This window comes from Melozone crissalis, unplaced genomic scaffold (assembly GCF_028551555.1).
Source record: "Melozone crissalis strain CALT ecotype California unplaced genomic scaffold, PUWL_Pcris_2 ptg000081l_1, whole genome shotgun sequence".
Lineage (NCBI taxonomy): Eukaryota > Metazoa > Chordata > Aves > Passeriformes > Passerellidae > Melozone > Melozone crissalis.
This window is the reverse complement of record NW_026535858.1, coordinates 15,896,536-15,915,736: the sequence shown is the minus strand read 5'-3', so window position 1 is coordinate 15,915,736 and position 19,201 is coordinate 15,896,536. Positions and strand designations below refer to the sequence as shown.

Sequence of the window (19,201 nt, the reverse complement as noted above, 5' to 3'; positions counted from 1 at the left end):
GCCAGGGAGTCACTCACATGAGTCCTGTGCACCCTCACCAGTGCTCCCACAGCCTGACATAGCCTGACACAGCCACCTCCTGGATCCAAGCCCACCCCCTCTTCCCACGCCAGCCAGCATGTTGTGTCCCCTGAGACGGGACAAACACACGTTTCCCTTTGTTTCCAGCTCCACACCTAGTTTTTTTCTTTGCATCATGAAGGGCTGGCTACTCATCTGTAATTCAAAAGAAAGCAATGACTCACTAGGCTGCATCTCTTTCCAAGGCAAAGCATTTCATGCATTTCGCAGGCACGCTAGCCCTAGCCCGGGTTATGAAATAACCTCTGCTGGTGGCACACATTCTCCCCATCTCCATGTCCTTTGAACACCCAGAGGGCTCAGGCTTCCACCCTGCACAGGCACAGAGTGCAGGATGGGCATTTGTGCTTAAATCATTCATGTGCATTGTGTGAGGAATGCCAAATGCCATCCCCACTTTAAAACCTGGCTGGCCACAGGTGGGCATTAACCCAGCTTAATTAAAAGGTAACAAAAACCTAAAGTTTCACTTTTGCCAATAGGTTTCCAAGCATCACGTGAGGGGTCTCAAAGGCAGGTGGAGCCTCAGCCCCTCACATCCCAGGGGACACCATGCACGGTCCCTGGAGCTGCAGCCCCTGGTTCTCCCAGGAACAGCAGGGTCAGAGGGGTGTGAAGGGGCTTAAAACAGATAAGAAATGCCTTACCTTGAATGGTTTTGTGGCTACATCCTTCATCCCCAGGGCAAAGTGGGGCAGGGTCAACAATTGTCTCTTCTCCCTGGGTTGGGGTGCTGTTTTGATTCCTGTGTTTCCATCCCCCAGTGCCTCTCCCTGCAGCCTGCTTGATCCTGCCTGTCTTTCCCCCACAGGAGACTGGAGACAGTGGGGCTCTCCAAATTGTGCATTTTGGGCTGGTGTGACTGAGCTGCCAAAGCAGAGAAGATGAAATCTCACCAAGGTGCTGAAGATCACGGGAAGCCCTTCAGCAAACTTCCAACCAGCCCTGGGTCTGACCACTGGCAGATGACAAAGTACCAGGCTTAGAAAATATCCTGTTCTTGGATCTCCAAATTATTTCTGAGTTCATATTGATATGTCCACACAGAAAGTGCCCTGTGTTTGCATGTGGAAGGCAACTTGGTGACATTTTCATCAAAGGTGTCAAAAAAGCGAGTAATTGGTGATCCCTATTTACTGGACAAACTCAGTGCTGAAAAATTTGGTGGGGTTTCTTGGATGAATCCATAAGCTTTTCAGGAGGAAGTCTGTAATTCTCTATGCATTATATGTTTTTACAATCTTCACTTGGAAGCAGATTTGAATTTCCACTTAAGGCTCTGAAAACCGTCCTATTGAGATACCAGCAGATAAGATCTTCACTGAGGATACCTCTGTGAGAGAGCAGCTTTTCACAGTCAGCCACATTTTTCAAAGAATGCTCTCAATTTTCATATCTAGATATATCATTTTAGTTGAATAACCATTATTTTGCCTTGAAAAAAGATGCGGAGCCTCTTAAGCATCATTCCATTGGAGTCCAGATTTTAATCTCCCTCCTCTAACCACAAAGAGAAAATGCACTGAGAAGGGGACCTGTGCCAGCCCTCTCTGTCTTTTTCTGGCAGTGAAGAGGGGCGAGCATCATCGTGGGTCCTTCCTCCCACCACCTGATGGAGTGCAGAGTGCACGGACACGGATGTTTTGTGCTCTGTCACAGGCACGTGTGTGGGTTAATCTTGAGCTTTCTGGGCAGCACTTTGGGTTGAAACCCAAAGCCAGCGAGCTTCTTGAAGTTGGTTTTTATGCAGTGAACAAATCTGTACAATGGACTGAAAATGAAGGCATAGTGTAAAAAAATAAAAAACTGAAACCCACAAGCTATTACAAGTATTTCATTAACAAAAATTCTGCTTTTACCCAAATAAAATATTTGCAGTCCACTTTCCCCTATGAGTCAAAGTTGTGCTGCCTGATGGGTGATTTTGGTTGCACCCTTTTGACACTTCATCCCAATCTACACCTTTGCATGCATGTATTTGAAAGAGACACTTTGGTTGGAGGTTTGAAGGGAGCCAAGGGCTTGCTGCCCACAGGATTTTGTACACTCAACAGGGGAAAACAAATAAAGAGAGCTTTGGAACAGAGCAGCTGCTGCCTTGCAGAGCCGAGGTGGTGACGGCCCGGCTGGTGCCTTAAATGTCCCACGGATTGAAGTGGAATTTCTGGAGAACACACGGCACAGCGCTGGATCACGGTGACAGGGGCTCGTTCAGCCTAAGAGGCTGCAGCACATGGCCTTGCCATACAGCTATTTTGCTGAATTGCAGCCATATTTCTGTCAGTACAAGTGATGGTCTATATGAGGGATTAATCTGACACCAGACAGTGATTCTTAATCCTTCAGTATATCATAATCTATTTACTTTGCATGCTAAGAGGATTTCAGCTTAAAAATATACAGGAAGTGATACCAGAAATGTACATAAGGTCCAGAATGCTGTTTCCTAAAATTGCAGTTTTTCATAAAAAATATCCTCACATGGTTTTCTTGGAAAAGTCCTGTCTGTCCAGGAAAAAAAAAAACGTGTTGAATAGGGGTTTAACTGGAAATAGGCAGATGTTTCCCTTTAGGCTTCATCCCTGTGACCATTTGCACCCTCCTCCTTCCCCACACTATTTTGTGCTTGCCAGTGCGACATGAAAGGAGAGCTCTCTGGTACAGCAGCTTCCTCCTCTGAGAGGTTCACCTGCAGACTTTGCACTGACAGAATCAAAACAGGTTTGGAACCAACATGGGATTTTATGTGCATTAATTGCTGCTCAAAGTGTAAGAATTAGGAGTGACTGGCTAACACAGAGGTCAGCACAGGGAAAACCACAAACCAGTGGTTCCTTATTCAGCTGTAATCACCTGTTTTCTCTGCTCCCTGCCAGGAAGGCTGCCTACAAAATGACTGTAATAAGTCATGTTAGTGGGCACAACTTCTGAAACTTACAACAGATTTTTTAGTTATAATTCTTTAATAGTTTAAGTCATGCTCAGCCATAATGGCTTGAGTTCCTGCACCCAAAAGAGGAGTTGCTCACCCCAGCCAGCAGCAACCCTGTCCAGCCTCTGCCCACCTCTGCATGGCCCACTAAGGCTGTTCCCATCACCACCTGTCCCAGCTCCCTGACAGAAGCAGGGGTTCAACAGCAAAGCAGGGACACAACCCAGAGCAAATGCTCTGCTAACAGCAAATAGGTCATGGATTATTCCAGGTCCATGAAGCACCAGCGTAGAGGATAAGGGCAGCCCAAGCTGGGGAATGTTCTCTCCTCTGTCTCTCCTCCTGCTCACCCCACATCCTGGCCCTTCAGTTGCTGCAGGAAAGCCCCAGGTGCCCTTGGCAGAGGCAGCTGCTCAGGCAGGGGCAGGAGCTGGGGGCTGAGCCAGCCCTCGGCTCTGCGGCCCCCGGCCCCGGCAGCTCCGTGCTCCAGCAGCAAGTGTGAGTTTAATTTAAAAAAATTAAATAATAATGGTAGCCATGCACCCAGCAGCCTTCTTGCTGGAGAGGTGAGGCACGAGCCAAGTAGGCAGCTCTCTCAGAACCAGGTTGCCCTAAAAAGCTTGGCAATCCTGCTGGTGCCTGCCCCTGGAGCCGGGCACTAGGCGCCGTGCCACCTTACCTGCCGTGACTCATGCTCGGGTGGCAGTGCCTGTGCCAGCCTGGAGGGAGCCCACACTGGGACAGGTTTGCCAAACAGGGAGGGTGCTGGGCCCCCCCAAACCCAGGCATGACCCTTTCCAGCCTGTGCTCACCCACCAACACCCGCTTGGGAAGTCAAGTCTTGCCCACCCTGCTGGCACCGACCGGAAAAAAATGAAACAAATGGAGCCGAGCATTGAGGGCACAGCCATGACTTGGTGTGATCTGACCAGGTCTCCTCTCGTGCTCCAAAACCACCTGTGCTCAGCACCAGCTCCAACACCATGCTCCAGGTCTGTGTGAGTGGGACAGGAAAAAGCCCAAACTGCAGCGTGGGAGTTGCTGGATCTGATCAGTGGCACCTGGTGTTCCTGGTGTCTAAATCGAGGGGAAAAGTGCGGGGACACGAGCATCCCTTAGAGTCCAACATCCCAGAGCAGAGCCCTGGACCAGCCCCACTGTGGGGCACTGGAGGAAGAGGTTTAGGACCATGTCACCAAAACCAAAATTCAGGCTCCCCTCTTGGGTGTGTCTGTCAGCATCACTTACTGTGTTATAGTGGAGCACAGTTTACAAGGATGATGAAGTGTGCATCATTTTTGTTTAAAGAGGAGGTGTGTGTCTGGGGGATTTTGTGTTGTACACCTGCTGGATCTTCTCTCTCAAGTGCTCACTAAATCTGGGAGGGTGATTCGGGTTCATTTTGTGCCCAGCACAGATTTTTTTTTTCCCCAGCCCCAGGAGGGCTGTGAAACTTTCTCCCCTTTAAAAGGAAGGGCTTGGGGATGCATGGACCAATGCACCAGCTCACGTGGCCCTCACTCAAACTGCCTGTACAGCCACACTTTGGTGATTGCAGAAGAGAACAATTATTTTAAAGTAGAAGTATAGATATCTTTTAAAAAAATACTTAGATCTCTTTTATCCATATACATGCACAGAAGGAGACAGCAAGGAAAAGAACCACTTAAAGAAAACTGCCCTGACACTGACTCAGTCACCCGAGCCCTCTCACAGCTCCCTGCTGCACCGATGGGTGCGGGAGCCACCCCCGCCCCGGGGCTCTGCCACGGCCACGACCCTGGGATGTCGCACGGGTGGCTCCCGGGGCTGATCCCGCTGTTTTCCCGGCGCAGCATCGCAGTGCCAGCCCAGATCGTTCTGCCCGGGATGCTGGGGCGGGAAGGCGGGGGCAGGTGGGGAAATCCTCCCCAAAGCAGCCGAGGGAGCACCGGCCCCTCTCACCCCACTGCGGTCCCGGGGCTGCGGGGACACCAGGGCTGGGGACACACGGCACAGCCCCGGAGCTCCCAGGTGCGATGGGCACGACTGCAGGACCACGGGGAGCGGGATGGGGATTTGGGGCCGCTCCCCGAGCAGAGCATCGATGCCCCAAGCAGGGGAGCAGCGGCTCGCACCCCCGGTCCTGTGCGAGCAGGAGCAGCCCCAGCACCAACAGGCAGCTTCCAACAACTGAAGCGAAGCTCTGGGGGGGAAAAAAGAGGGGGAGATTGTAACGAGAAAAAAAATTCATCTTCCTTGACTGTCTTCCTTGGCTGGATCGCGGCCGGCAGCGGCTGAGGATGGCACGGGCGGGAGTCGGGGCTGGGAGCGCCGGTGCTGAACCCGCGCTGAGGGACAGAGGGACAGAGGGACGGAGGGACAGAGGGACAGAGGTCCGGCCGGATGTCTCTCGCTCTCCGGCACCCCGGCCCGCCCGTGGGTCCCGAGTTTGGCGGCTGCGCCACCGACCCGGGGGGAAAATCGCAGTTTCGGGCAGCGCCCGTCCCGCGCGTCCCTTGGGCACCACGGGGCACCGAAAAATCCGTAACCAATTAAGCGCCAATTAACGTGGGAGCGGGACCCCAGCCCGCACCGGCAGAGGCGGCGGTGGGTCCCCCCTCGGAGCGCTCGCAAACTCATGACACACATCCCCAGCTGCTGGGAACCCCCAGGAAATATTTCCCTGCTCCTCACTCCCCCCAGGGAAGTTTTATGAGGAAGAGGAGGCAGGAGGGAGGAAGGAGGACACGACACCACTACATTTATTAGTTTAGATTTTATTGGGGTGGGCGGGAAGAAAGGAGGGGGGTTGCCTTACAGTCGAAGGGGTTACGGCATGAAAAGTCACACGTACACTGTCCCTGTCCCCGCTGCGGGAAGCGCCGGCCCAGGCAGGAACGCGGGGCTGCAGCCCGAACCGCCCAGCGCACCGACAGACACGAGGGGCTCGAAACAACCGAAACGAAAACCGAACCAAAAAACACACTCCGAAAAGCCGTGCCACCCCCCGCCCCAGCCCCAAACCAGAGCTGCTTATCCCTGCAACCCTCCCCCCAAAAAATAAACCAAAACTTTTTTTTTTCAGCTTTTTTGTTTGTTTCCTTTTATTTTTTTTTTCAAAAGTTTTGGGCTTTTTTTTGGTCTGCAGGTTGCGGATCAGCTGGGCAGCCTTTCCTCCCTCCCCCTTTGCCTCCGTTCTGGACACCTCCAGTGGCTGCTTCCATGCCCCCTCTCCCTCAGCCCCAGGACGGCACAGCCAAGCTTGTGCGGAGCCCTCGAGGATGGACGGAGGACATGACACCGGGAAAGATTCGTTGTTTTAGGGAAGAAAATCGAAATTTAAAAAGATTTTTTTTTTTTTTACGTTCTGTTCCATGTTAGACTCTAGATAAATGCCAACCCAACAGCATCAACTAAAAATAATCGTGGTCACTGGAACGGACCGAGTATTTACATCATTCCCGCCGCTCCCCGTGGCAAGAGGCTGTACAGGACTGGCGAGCCGGGAATTCCACACCCGCAGGGCTGAGGGTCCCCGCACAAAGCCGGGGGCACTGGCAGGGCAGGAGCCAGCCTGCGCCTCTGCCCGGGGGGCAGCGGGGGACACGCTTGGCTTTTTAATTTTCTTTTTTTTTTTTTTAAACTCCTCTTCTGTTGCGTTTAAAAAAATAATAATTATAATAAACCTGGTGGAGTGGTGCAGGAAGCAAATAAATATCAGTCAGTAGAGATGGGGGCGGCAGCACCTCCCCAGGACATCGCCACTGCTAACGAAGAGGGAGGAGGAGGAGGAGGAGGAAGAGCCCAGAGTCCTGCCCGGGAGGCGGTGGGGAGCCCCCGGGTGGGTCAGTGGCAGCTTGGGGGGACGGTGACCGCTCCCTCACAAGACCTGGAAGCGCCAGGACGCCTGGTCCTTGTAGTCAAGGCAGTCGGGGGAGTTGAAGTTGAGCTTCCAGGAGGCGGCGGCGGCGGCGGCGGGCTCCTTGTAGTCCAGGCAGTCGGAGGAGTTGAAGGGCAGCCCCGTGCCGCCGTAGCCCTGGTGGTGGTGGTGGTGGTGGTGATGGTGGTGGTGGCCCGAGCTCTGGCTCAGCGGGTGGTGGTGGTGGTGGCCCGGCACCGAGGAGGGGCCCATGGGGCTGAGCTGGTGCGGGTGGTGGTGGGAGTGCATGGGCGCCAGGTAGGAGCTGCAATCCACGCCCCCGAAGTAGGACGAGGAGGGCGGCGCGGGGTAGCCCTGGCCGTAGCCGCCGCCCTGGCTGTAGGACACGGGGTAGGAGGCGGAGGCGGCCGAGGCGGCGGGGCCGGCCCGCTGCATGCAGGAGGCGGCGGCCGGCGGCAGCGGCTCGGGCACCGTCACCCCCGCGGGCGCCGCGCCGGGCGAGATGGAAGCCGGGCTCCAGATGGACGACGCCGGGGTGCTGAGCGAGGCCGGGGCGCCCACCGGGGCCGAGGAGGCCGAGCTGGAGGAGGAGGACGAGGCGGAGCTGGAGGCCGCTGCCGGCGGCGTGAACTGCCCGCTGCTCTCCGAGCCCGAGCTCTCCCGGGCGGGCGAAGATTTCTTCTTGGCCGGGCGGCTCTTGGCCCCGCCGCCGCTCTGCTGCTGCTGCCGGCACTTGGCGCGGCGGTTCTTGAACCAGACCTGCGGGGAGAAAACGGGGCGCAGGGCAGCAAGGAGCGTGGGGGGCTGAGCAGGGGCCCAGACAGCCCAGAAGGGGCTGCGAGCCACCCTCGCCCTGGCACCTGTTCTCCCAGTATCCACTAACACCGCGCTCCCCTCACACCCCAGATACAATCCCAGCCCTGCCCACGGCCTGCCAAAGGCGAGGATGGCCAGGACCAAAGGCTGTGGCGTCCCAGCTCCTGCATATCCCTGGCACAGCGACAAAATATGGATTTAGGGGACAGATCCTGTGGTGGGTGCTGCCTGCATATCCCGTCCTCTGGGTATCCACTGACCAGTGCCCAAAGGGAATAACCTCTGGGATGCACCCAGGTAGTAGGGCTGCCATACCCTGGAGCAGGTGGAGGGTGACAGAAAAATATAAATAAAAATAAAATTAATACAAGAGAATAAAAAATAAAGATAAACGCTCCCTCTTGGGCTGAATGTCCCCACAGTGGGACAGACAAGCAGATGGGAGCCCACACGCATCCCCGTCCCAAGGAAAGAGGGATGAGCGTGGATGGAGCATGAGTGTGGATGGAGCAGCCGGTCTGAGCAGCACCGGCTGGGCTGGGGTGGTCCTGCGTGCCCCATCCCACGGAGGCGCAGGATTGCCCCGCGCAGGGCCGGTACCTGGACTCGGGATTCGGGCAGGTTGATCTTCAGGGCCACCTCCTCCCGCATGAAGATGTCCGGGTAGCGCGTCTTGGCGAAGAGCGCCTCCAGCACGTCCAGCTGCGAGCGGGTGAAGGTGGTGCGCTCCCGCCGCTGCTTCCGCGGCGTGGCTGCGGGATGAGCAGCGCCCTCCGGTCACGCCGGGCCCCCCGCACGCCCCGGCACGGGGAGGGAGCCCCGGTGTCCCGGGACGGGGCCCAAGGAGCGCCCAAGGGCGGCAGCGACCCCGCAGAGCCAGGGCGGCCCGAGCCCATCCCGCTGCGGGCAGGGCTGGGCAAGGGCCAGGCCTGGCTCCAGCGGGAGCTACGGGGAGATTTCGTTGCGCCGAAATTAATTACTTTTTTGGGTTGTTGTTCAATGTGAAATTTCTTTATCCTTAAAAATCCCTGGGAAAACGAAGCCACCCCGGGAGCAGGGGGGAAATTCAGCTAGACCCGAGTGTCCCCAGGCAGGGGTGAGGCAAACAACCAGCCCGCCTCCCACCCTCAGCCGTGCGGCCCCACCGGCTCCTCCGAACCCGCACGGATGGAAGGAAGATTTTCCCCTCGGCTGGCGGGGGCCGCGGCACTCACCCGGATAGCCCACGGAGGGATGCAGCAGGTCCATGGCGGGGCCCGTCAGCCCCAGCCCGTTCATGCCGTAAGGGGGCTGTTTGAGGTAAGACATCATGCTAGAAGCCGGGCAGTTTTCCTCCAAAGTCCGGCAGGAAAAAAAAAATCAAAATCAAATCGAATGTATGGGGTGGGGAAGGGGGAAATGAAAGGAAAAAAAAACCTGACAAAAAAGAGCCCCCGAAAAAAATCCCCAAGTAAGAGGCAAAAAAAAAAAAAAAAAAAAAAAAAAAAAAAAAAAATTAAAACCAACGACAATTTAAAAACGGAGCACAAAGTCGGCTTGAAAGGAGTTTTTTCGTTCAGTCCTGCCGTCACCGCCACGAGGTCCTCGAGAGATAGCAGGTGAAGTGAGAGAAAAATAAAAACGAAGGAGAAAAAAAAAATCTAAATAACAACGAAGATCGAGAAACAGGCGGATTTCTTCCCCGCGCAGAGGCGAGGCCGGAGCGCCTGGGGAGAGAGCGGAGAGAAGCGGGTGAGGCTGCGGCTCCTGCCCGGGCTCCCGCGGGGCTGCGCCCACCCGACTCGGGGGCTCCCGATGGTTAATTTTATTATTATTTTATTATTATTTTAGTTTAAACGAAGGCGAGTCGCGCGCAAGTGCCGAGAGGCAACAGTGCCCGGCGATCGGGAGAGATAAAGCAATTATTTAAAAAGATAATTGGATTAGGAATCAAAAGAAGGTATCAGAGGAGGGAAGTATAATTAATTTAAAAGCGAGCAGACGGGGACGTTTTAATTAGAAATGGATAAGAGTTTAAAAGGGGAAAAGGAAAAGAAGAGCGCGCCGGCAGCCGAGCGGGGACAGCGCGGGCAGCCGGGACGGGCCCGCCCGGGGGGACGCGGCAGGAGAGACCCGGCAGAGCCCAAAACGCCGCGGATGAACCGGAGGGGAGGAAGGAGCGGAGGGACCCGGGCGGCCCCGGGGCAGCCCCCGCTCTGTGACACAGCTCCCCCGGAAGGGGCAAAGGGGGGACCCGCGGGTGCCGGGCGGGGTTCGCGGTGCCCCCCGGGCCGGGGCCGGGCGCAGGGCGGGTGGCAGAGCCGGGACCCGGCGTTGCATAACTTTGTCGGGGACGCGGCGGAGCGGGCCCGTCCCGGGAGGAGAGAACGGCGAAGAGGAGGGAAATAAAAGTGGAAAAGAGAAGAGAGGGAAGCAAAGAAATCCCGAGGCAGCCCCGGCCCGGCCGTGCTCACCACCCCTGGCCAGGGCGCCGCGGGCCCGCTACGCTCCGTCCCGGCGCCGCCGCCGCCGCCCGCCCCGTCGGTGAGCGCGGTGCCCGCCGCCCCCGCCCGCCTCACCTGCGCGGCCACCTGCGGAGCACTGAGCGCCCGCCCGGCGGCGGCGGGGGCTGCGCGGGGCAGCGCGGGGCGGAGCGGGCGGGGGGCGCGGAGGGGGCGCGGCGGGGGGAGGGAGCGAGGGAGGGAGCGAGGGGGGCCGGCAGGTGAGAGGCGGGCTGGGGAGGGGGCCGGGGGCGCTGCCCGAGCCGAGCCGCGCACCCCCGACTTGTCGGGGTACCCCGCGTTACCTTGCCGGCGGCCCGCGCTGTCGGGGCGATGGAGCCGCGGCCCTGATGAGGATTGATCACCTACCCCCGGCCCTACCCTTGTATGTGCGCGCAAAGCAACTGCGTAACCAGCCCGGCGCCAATCCCCGGCCGCTCCCCGCCTGACTGACAGCCGCCCGGGCAATGGCAGCGCGGGGCGACGGCTCCTCCGCACCGCCCCGCGCCGCTCCGCGCTCCCCCGCGCACCGAGCCCGGCGCCGCGGAGAGCCGGCCGGGGAGCCAGGGGCGCGGGGGGCGGCGCGCAGGGCCCCGCGCAACCTCCGCGGAGAGGGCGGGCGGTGGGAACTGCTGGAGAAGTGCGGAAGAGGGAGGGCCGCTCCGCGCCCGCGCAGCTCTGCCCCTCCCTCGGGATGCCCCCCAGGCCGCTCCGCGTCCCTGGCGCCCGGGGAGACCGCAGGAGAAGTTTCGGGCGCCGCCTTCGCAGGCACGGAGGGCGCTTCTGGGGAGGGGAGGCGGTGTCGCGGCCCCTCCGTCCCGGCGCCCGCGGGCTCTCGCAAACTTTGTGCTCTAAAATCGCAATAAAACTACAGCGACCGCACCTTTCCTCGCGTGTCCCGAATTTAGGGGCTGCTACGCGCCGCGGGGGCGAGCGGGCGGGGACAGGGGCGAGGTGACACCGGGCCCTCCGCGCGGCTCCGCGGGGCCCCGCGCTCGGCTCGGCGCGGCGGAGCGGCCCCGGACCTCTGAGAGGCTCCGGTGCGCGGCTTTTGTTGGTCTCCCCAAATCAACTCCCTCTAATTGCAGCGGAGCTGAAAGCGAGCTAATGTTCAAAGGCGCTGCCCGCCGGCCCCGATCGGAGCTCGGTCTCCCGGGGGGAAGACTTTCCCCCCCATTTTATTTTGTTGTTGCTGGAGTTTTTTCCCCGTCTTTTCAAATATTTTTCCTGTGCGAGGAGAGAACCGTCTAAGCCGGGCGGGAGGGAGCCGATGAGCAGAGCGAAGGTTAGCAAGCTCCTCCGCTCTCCCGCAAAAGTCAGCGACACGGGCACTTTTCCCCCTAACAAAGGCGCCGCGGCCCATTCACAAAAAAGCCAAGGCAGGAGGAGGGAGGAGGAAGAGTTTGCCGGGACAGTTCTCCCCCCTTCCAGCCCCTCTCCCCCGTTTTGCCCCGGTCCTACGGGGCAGTTCCTGGCTCGGGCTGCGCTCCCCCCGCCCCCGCCGCCTTCCCATCACTTTTCCCGGCCGGGGCAGCCCCGGTCCTGGCGGGCAGCAGCCCCCCCGAGGCTCCCCCCACACCGGGGGTATCCGTGCCCCACCGAGCTCCCGCCGCTCCCGCCGTTACCCAATCCCCAATTGCGGGCGCCTCCCCGCAGGCTCGGCCGGGGCTGCGGGCAGGGCGGGCGCGGGGCTCGCCGCCCCCCTTGGTGACGGTCCCGGCCACTCCGGTCCCCGCTCGCTCCGCCGGACGGAGCCGGCGCCCTCCCCGCTGTGCCCAGGTAAGGTCGGCGGCAGGGCGGGAGCCGCGGGCGGGCGAGGGCCGGGCTGGGCTGCGGGACCCCGGGGAAAGGTTCGGTCCGGGGCCTCCTGCGGCCGCTGTGCCACGCTGGGGGCGAAACTCGGGGGACACACACACTCTTATTTTGCCCCCAGCCCAGCGACTGAGTTACTTTTTCCTCTTTAGGCAAACACCGGCCTCCCCAGGAGGAGAGGATGCCCGCCCGCGGTCCCCTGGCGCCAGGGCAGCCCCACTGAGCTCAGCAGCTCCCGGCCGGGCAGCAGCGCCGCGGGCTTTGCCCCTCTCCCCTCCCGAGCCTCCGCCGCGCTCCGCAGCCGCGGAACCCTCGGAGCGCGTTTCCTGCCGTGCCCAGCTCCTGTGTTTTTGCGGGAGGGCAGAAGAGCTCGGCGGAGCCCGCTGCCCCAGCCCCCCCGGCGCCGGGGTGTTCCGCGCATCTCCCCAAACTTCGCATGGGGCCAAATCCACTTGCGGGCCCCGGGGCAGCCCCCGGTTTCCCAGGCCGGTAAATCCCGCGGCACCGGCGGCCGCTCGCACAAACCCGGGCGCTTCCCTGCTCCCAAAGGGGGACTCCTTTTGGCGAGAGCGGCAGGACAGCGCGGAGCGGGCCGCGGTCGCGCCTGGAGCCGCCGGCGCTGTTGCGGCCCCGCAGGCTCGGGGCTCCCTCCGCTCCCCCGGGTGCGCGCCTTGCGCGCCCGCGCTTTGGCCGCGCATCCCCCGCGCCGCTGGCGGGCGGCATCGGCCCCGCGGGGAAAAGTTTTACCTCCCCCTCCCCGAGTCGCATTTTATTAAAATCAAACGAAAAACTTTTCCGTGCGCTGCGTTTCGTTGCGCCGGAAAGCGGCGGCGGCCGGGGCGGCCCGGGGCGCGGAACCCGCTGCCCCTCCCGCCGGGATCGGGCCCTTCCCGCCCCCCGAGCCCCCTCCCGGCCGACCCAAGGCGGGAGGGTGAAGGGAGTTTCCCAGGTAAAGAGGAAAGCGGCTGTTACGGTAAGAAAGATTCGGGTTTTATTGAAAATTTTATATATGACTCGGTGTTGTAATAAATAAACGAGACGAGCTCCACGAAGGGACGATGCGAGCGCGGGACACGCTTGGGGGCACACGGACGGGGCGGGGTGCGGAGGGGAACGCGGCCGGGCGCAATAAATAACGCGGAGCAGGCCCGGCCCGGCCCGGCCCGGTTCGGTCCATCCGCGGGTGGGAAGCGCCGCGCTGTCCCGGGCCGGGCCGGTCTCTGCCCCGGGCTGCCCCGCTCCGCCCGCAGCCGCTCCCAGGGATTGGTGCCAGCTCCGGGGGAGAAGCCCCCCGAGTGCACCAGAGCAGCTCGGCTCTACTCCCGGGGAAATGTAAAACTGATGTAATAAACCACTGGTAAATACAGCACATTTTTAATAATAACTGGGGTGGACCTGACCTAACTATAAAATGTAGGTAGCTTATTAAGTATTACATATGGCAGGACTAGATGAAACCATTCCCAATGATTTTTTTTTCCTATATCCCCCTCTCTAATCCTATTACGACAAAAACATTTTTATTTCAAAACTCAGCCCTCCTCCAGCTCCAGAAACCAGGACAGACTATTTCTTCTCCTCCTTCCGCCCATCTCCGGCATCGCCCGCACGCCAGGGGTCTCGGAGATTCCATTTCCAACGCTTTCAGAAGGAGAGCTGAGCCCACAAGGAAATCATGGGACAACGCGAGTTCGCTTGAATGGAAAACAAAAAAACAACGCAGTGGGGCCCGGCGCAGCCTAGATCTGGCCTAAGAAAATGGAAAAAAAGTTTAATTTTTTTTCAAAACATCTTTTTCTTTTTTTTTTTTTCCCAGTCTCATGTCGGCATTTTAAGAACGTAAGAAAGCCGCGCTGCGATTTCGCTGCCGCCGCGGGAAGGCCGCTCACTGGAGAACGCATTTCTCTTCCTTCTTGGCCATCTTGCCTTTGTTTTGCTCGAGGGTCCTCTCCAAATGCTCGTCCTCTTCCTCGGCCCTGCGGAGAGAGGCGGCTGAGGGGCTGCCCGGGCGGGCCCCGGCCCCGCTGAGCTCCCCCGCCCCCGGGCTCGCTCCGAACTTTCCGTGGGCACCGCGGGGACCCGGCCGGGACCCCCTTCCCCCTGCCCGACTCACTGCTTCTCCTGGGCGTCCAGGTCCCTGACCAGCGCGTCCCGTTTGTTAACGAGAATAACGAGTTCGTCTAGCAAGAGCTGCTCTCGCCTCTTCTGCGCCTCGGTCTTCTGCCAGTCTGCGGGGGAAGCACAACAAGAGCGGCGGTGAGAGCGGCGGCCGCCGGCGCCCGGCACAGCCACGGCCAACCCGGACGGAACCCGCGCCCGCTGCGGCCCGGCCCGGCCCGGCACGGCCTGGCACAGCTCGGCCCGGCTCAGCACAGCCCAGCGCAGCCTGGCACAGCTCGGCCCGGCCCGGCACGGCACGGCCTGGCACAGCTCGGCCCGGCTCAGCACAGCCCAGCGCAGCCTGGCACAGCTCGGCCCGGCCCGGCACGGCCCAGCGCAGCCTGGCACAGCTCGGCCTGGCCCGGTCTGGCTCAGTACAGCCCAACGCAGCCTGGCACAGCCCGGTAGAGCCCAGCGCAGCCTGGCACAGCCCGGCCCGGCCCCGGCCTCTCTCCCCAGCGAGGCCACCGCGGGGACAAGCGCGGCCCGGCGGCGTTTGGCCCTCCTTGGCTTGGGGAGCTGAGCAGCGATTTTGGGGCCGTTTGGGTGGGGGTTCATTTCCTTTATTTTCTTTTTTCCTTTTTAGTGTAAGATTTGTTTTGTTTTCCCCACGCCGGTGTCCGCCGGGGTTGCTCCCGGAGGAATGCCCGCTCCCCGCAGCCCGGCTCCTCTCTGCGCGCCCCTCGCCCGCTCCCAGCGGCTGCAGGAATCTCACACTGCGCGCCATATGCTCCGCAGTAACTTTAAAGGCAGGTATCGCTTAATTAGCATTGCCCACTTTGAAGTAAAAATACACTTGCTACAGAATATGGCGGGGCCCCTCCAGCCCCGGCGGGTGGGCAGCCTCGCTATTCCCAAGGGATTCGTTCCCCCGGCCCGGCCCGGCCCGGCGCAGCCCCGGGGCCGCCCGCAGCCTCGGGCTCCGCAGCCCGACCGAGAGGGCTTGTCGCTGTCAGTCAAGCGCCAGCCTTCCCCGCCTCCCTCATTAAGAAGGTAAACAATGAAAAGCAGGAGCAGTAGATTATGAGGGAGATAGCAGGACAATTGAGGAGCGGGAGGGAAAGAGGACACCGGCTCCAAAAAAAAACCCCCAAGCACCGGGAGAAGCCATCGCCAGCGGCCCGGCGCTGTCCTCCTCCTCCGGCCGCGCTTCCCGAAGGCGAGGGGAGAGAGGGTGCAGTCCTTTTGGCTTTCTCCCCCACCCACCCGTGCTCTCCATTGCCCTGGGCGATCATGTTAAAACTCACATGGCTGGTGCTTATTCAGATAAGCCGAACAATGCTCCCCACCGGTTACCATGTGAATCTTCACAAACCCCGCAAGAATGCGGTGGTTCAAATCCCCCTGACCCCCCTCCAAAGCCAAATTTATTCAAGACAGCAAACTGCTCAGAAGCTTTATGAAAGCAAGTGGTGCTAGAGGGAATTCAGCCTTGTATTTACAAATTAAAAATTAGATGCATCATCATGCAATGAAGGTTGGGAGAGCGGCAGAAAGGCAGGAATGTGGAACCGCTTTTATCGCGCCCTCCCCGCCGCCTGCCCGGGCCCACGAGGAGCCCCGGGACAAGCGGCAGCGGGAACCCACGGCACACGCGTGGGCGGCGGGCACCGGGCAGCGAGCGCGTCCCGCCGCACCGGAGCCCTGCCCGCAGCACCGGCGGCCGGGGCACTGCCCCAGCTTCCGCGACTCTTTATTTATCTCCTTTTTCTCCTCCTTTTCCTCGTTCTCCTTCTTTTCCTTTCTCATTTCCTTTTTTTTTTTTTTTTTTAACGTGTCCTTTCCCCTCCACCGTTGCTAAGGGAATAATTTTTTCAGGTGGACACAGATTAGAGGTGGAGTTAGCAGCTAAAGTTACCGGTAATCCAAGCCATTTTTTCCTGCCACAAAGCTGCTTTAATTCGGGTAGCAGCCTTTTAGGTGCTACTTCTTGGAGCAGTCTCCAGACTTGCACTGCTGCTTCCCCTCCTGCTCCTTCTGGGCAAAGCTCCTTCACTTCAACCCCTGTCAAACACCCTGCTCTGCCTCTCTGCCAGCCAGAGCTTCCCCAAACCGCAGCGTTTTGCCCCACAAATAAAGCCCCTGACACGCAATGGGATCTCAGCATGACAGCACTGAAAAGGCCCTGAAAAGGGCCGCGGCAGCAAGCCAGACAGAAAAGGAGAGAAAGAGACAGGGCAGAGGGTTTGAGAGGGTTTCAGGGGTGTTTGCTTCCCCCCAGACGTGGTTCCCAACTTTCAGGTTAACTTTTCCCTGGCTTCAGCGGGGAATCGTGCTGGGACTTGGGCTGCCCCAGCACATCTGGGCACACGGAGCTCTGGATGAAAAAGGATTTGAAATCCATCGCCTCTACCAGGACTTTATACATTTGTTTTGCAGTTTTGATGGTTTTCACTTCTTGTTTTTAAAGCTTTTTGTTTGTTTGTTCGTTTATCCCTTGTTCTTGTTGCAGCAGCAACTTTAGTTTTTGAAAGAGCAAACAAGTCAGAATATTTCAGTAAATGTTTTGCTCAGTCTCTCACTATTTTCCCCTGTTAAGTCCCTTCCTAAGTGGTACAGGTTTTGTTGCTTCATCATATAGCCCTGTGAATTAAATAATGTCCTTTTAGGATTTCATGGAACAGAACTGTGTATTTGTTTGGGGTTTTTTGGTTGTTTTTTACACATTTACTTATTATAAATGTTTCAAACATGCCTTGGGAAAACCTGCTGGAAGAACTACTCCCTTGCAATTTTACTTCCACTTCTAGGAAAGGAGACTGCCTTTCCTCCCCCCAGAATAAATAAAGAGTCAAGCAGCAATTGTTTAAAAGGGTAACTGACTCTAAGTATTTAAATAACATTTTATAGGTGACTACCTTGCAATTTTGTTTTATCCAACAAAATACTGCTGGGCAGCAGTTTTGGGAAACATCCCTATGTTTAAAAAAGCAACTGTGTTCAAGTTTGATTCCTACCTGTTGTGCCTTTTAAGCCAGGATTACCTATAACACCTGTCACATATAGTTACCCAGGCTGACTGCAGCTCTGGGAAGCTACAATATGGGCTGTGATTAATTTGAAGATTTCAGAATAATACTGTTATAAAAGCTACACTCTGGACAAAAATAGGATTAAGCTCTGAGGCTGTATATGAGCTAAAAGTGTTGAAAGCTAAAACCCCCGTGCCACCACTCGCGACGGGCAGTTTAAAATGACAGAGTTTGCTAAATTCACATTGAAGTAGAAATGTTTTCAATTATTCATCTTCATTGACTTCATATTGTCTTTTTTTTCCCCCCACTGCTTAAACTGATAATTACTTTGAGCAAACAGACGTCCAGCTCCCATAGAAATGCTTTAATGGAAATGGTCGAAAGTTCTCGTAGTAAAACCTTCAACCTTGCCACTATAATAAATAAGCCTGGCACTTTGATGAAAATTAACACTAGTTTTGTAAAGAGCACATTGGGGGATTGCAGTCAGGTCTTATCTTTAGTTCCAGTCAACTAGCAATCCTGAAAGAGTTTGCATCATCATCAGAGCAGGCCATTTGATAGGATTCTGCTGCTGAACCTAATCAATCTATGGAATACTGTGGCTGCGCGGTGTAACAAAGCTAAAATAGATTTACAAATGGGGTTTTAGAGGATAAGCTCCTCCACAGGATTACATATTGATTTTAAATATAAAAAGCTTATCATATAAACCATAACTACAAAAATAGTGAACCTATGCATAAATCCTTTTAGAAGAGCACCCACTTCAAACTATAAGCCAAGAATAAATCAAGATGTACAAAATCCGAATGAAGATCCATTTCTTGGGCAGAAAATGAACACACCACCCCAAGGTGTGCAAAAATGAACTTATCTTTCCTAAGGAGGCATTAAAACTTCACTGAAAAAAAAAATAAAAGAAAGGAGCGAGAGGCAAGGTAGCTGATAGTGAGGCATCCCGGTGCTGCAGCTGCAGTGAAACCAGCAGCACCTCTGCTCAGGAGCAGCTGGCTCCAAGAGCCGGGCGGGACGCGGGAGCTGCAGCGGTGCAGACGGGCCCCGTTTACCTGCGCTTGCTTTGGCCTCTCAGCGAGGGGGTTCCGGCCATTCTCGCTCGGAACAGCGCAAGAGGAACCCTCTCTAGCTGGGAGCAGGCAGCGCGCTAACTCTCCCTTTCTTATCTCTACGGCTCCGTGGGGGAAGGGGGGAGTTCGCCTTTTTTTTTACCACCCTGGGTCATTCATGTGCTCCTCGTGAAGTGCCGCAACCCTCCAAGAGGCCATTGAGCTCCCGGTGCCTGCAGAGGAGCGGCCGGGAAGGAGCCGCCGTCTCCACATCGCTGAGCATCCCACCGGGCAGCAGCTCCGGCCGCAGCGCTGCCCAGCCACGGGCACGGCAGAGCCGCCTTCATCTGCCTCTATCAGCAGGCTCCCACCTTCCGCAGAGCTCTTCTCGCTCCTTTTTTCCCCTGTCATCAACCAGCTAAGTAAATTGGCAGACAGGTTTTTAAACAGCAAAGTCACGCGTGGAAGAGTTAGAGCAATTTACCAAAACAGTAATTACCACCTTTCAAAGACTTTTTCCTTTTTAAAGTTCCAGTTTGGGTTGGTGTGTTCTGCCTTTCTTTCGGACCAACAAATCGCTCCCATCCTGTTACATATACATATGTGTGTGTGTGTATACATATGTGTATTTTTTTTCCTGCCCATATGCTTCGGTTTCAGAAGTGGTGCTGGTAAAGTGGGATCTGCCTTTTCAATTCTTTCAGGGAGCCCACGCACTCATTAGCAATTGGCTAAATGGCCTCGGAGCCGACAGTGCTGGGCTGTCCGGGCAGCCCCTGCTTCTCCAGAGAAATCACACCGGGAATGGTGTGGTTTTAGCAGGGCTTCCCAAAAACTGCATCTCTGCATCTTCTGAATACAGAAAACACCGATGCGCCCATCGAGAGGCGAGATGTCACAAATGCGTCTTTTGAGTTTTCACAGGTGTTTAAATCCTGGAAGAGTTTCTCCTTTAAAATGGTTTTTGGGTAAAAGCAGGTAACTGTTAGAAGTTCTAGAAGACCAATAATCCTGTT

General features: G+C 57.3%; 3 protein-coding genes across 5 annotated transcripts in view; 1 reads left to right on the top strand and 2 right to left on the bottom strand.

Annotated features, from left to right (window-relative positions):
• WDPCP (WD repeat containing planar cell polarity effector) overlaps window positions 1-2,504 on the top strand; it is a 148,202-nt gene extending 145,698 nt beyond the window's left edge. For both annotated transcript variants that reach the window (XM_054290333.1, XM_054290332.1), the window contains one exon: window positions 893-2,504. In XM_054290333.1, coding sequence (XP_054146308.1) covers window positions 893-943 — 51 coding nt within the window. In that variant the 3' untranslated portion in view covers window positions 944-2,504. The remainder of the gene's footprint in view (window positions 1-892) is intronic.
• A 3,691-nt stretch (window positions 2,505-6,195) lies between these two features.
• Window positions 6,196-9,062, bottom strand: OTX1 (orthodenticle homeobox 1). The gene is made up of 3 exons (XM_054290396.1): window positions 8,906-9,062; window positions 8,292-8,443; window positions 6,196-7,634 (listed from the first exon to the last, which is right to left on the bottom strand). Exons 1-3 carry the CDS (start codon window positions 9,000-9,002, stop codon window positions 6,876-6,878), a joined length of 1,008 nt encoding a protein of 335 aa, XP_054146371.1. The 5' UTR covers window positions 9,003-9,062; the 3' UTR covers window positions 6,196-6,875.
• Window positions 9,063-12,951: 3,889 nt separating this feature from the next.
• The window catches only part of EHBP1 (EH domain binding protein 1), a 206,711-nt gene continuing 200,461 nt past the window's right edge, over window positions 12,952-19,201 (bottom strand). For both annotated transcript variants that reach the window (XM_054290233.1, XM_054290234.1), the window contains exons 24-25: window positions 14,097-14,211; window positions 12,952-13,959 (exon numbers count right to left, since the gene is read on the bottom strand). In XM_054290233.1, the coding sequence (XP_054146208.1) occupies window positions 13,869-13,959; window positions 14,097-14,211 (206 nt within the window). In that variant the 3' untranslated portion in view covers window positions 12,952-13,868. The remainder of the gene's footprint in view (window positions 13,960-14,096; window positions 14,212-19,201) is intronic.

Excerpts from the sequence above, each read along its gene's own strand:
- OTX1 (XM_054290396.1), bottom strand. The coding sequence starts at position 9,002 with ATGATGTCTTACCTCAAACAGCCCCCTTACGGCATGAACGGGCTGGGG. Across the intron at positions 8,444-8,905 it reads TCCCTCCGTGGGCTATCCGG|CCACGCCGCGGAAGCAGCGG; the intron begins GTGAGTGCCGCG and ends CTCATCCCGCAG. Across the intron at positions 7,635-8,291 it reads TGCCCGAATCCCGAGTCCAG|GTCTGGTTCAAGAACCGCCG; the intron begins GTACCGGCCCTG and ends TTCTCCCCGCAG.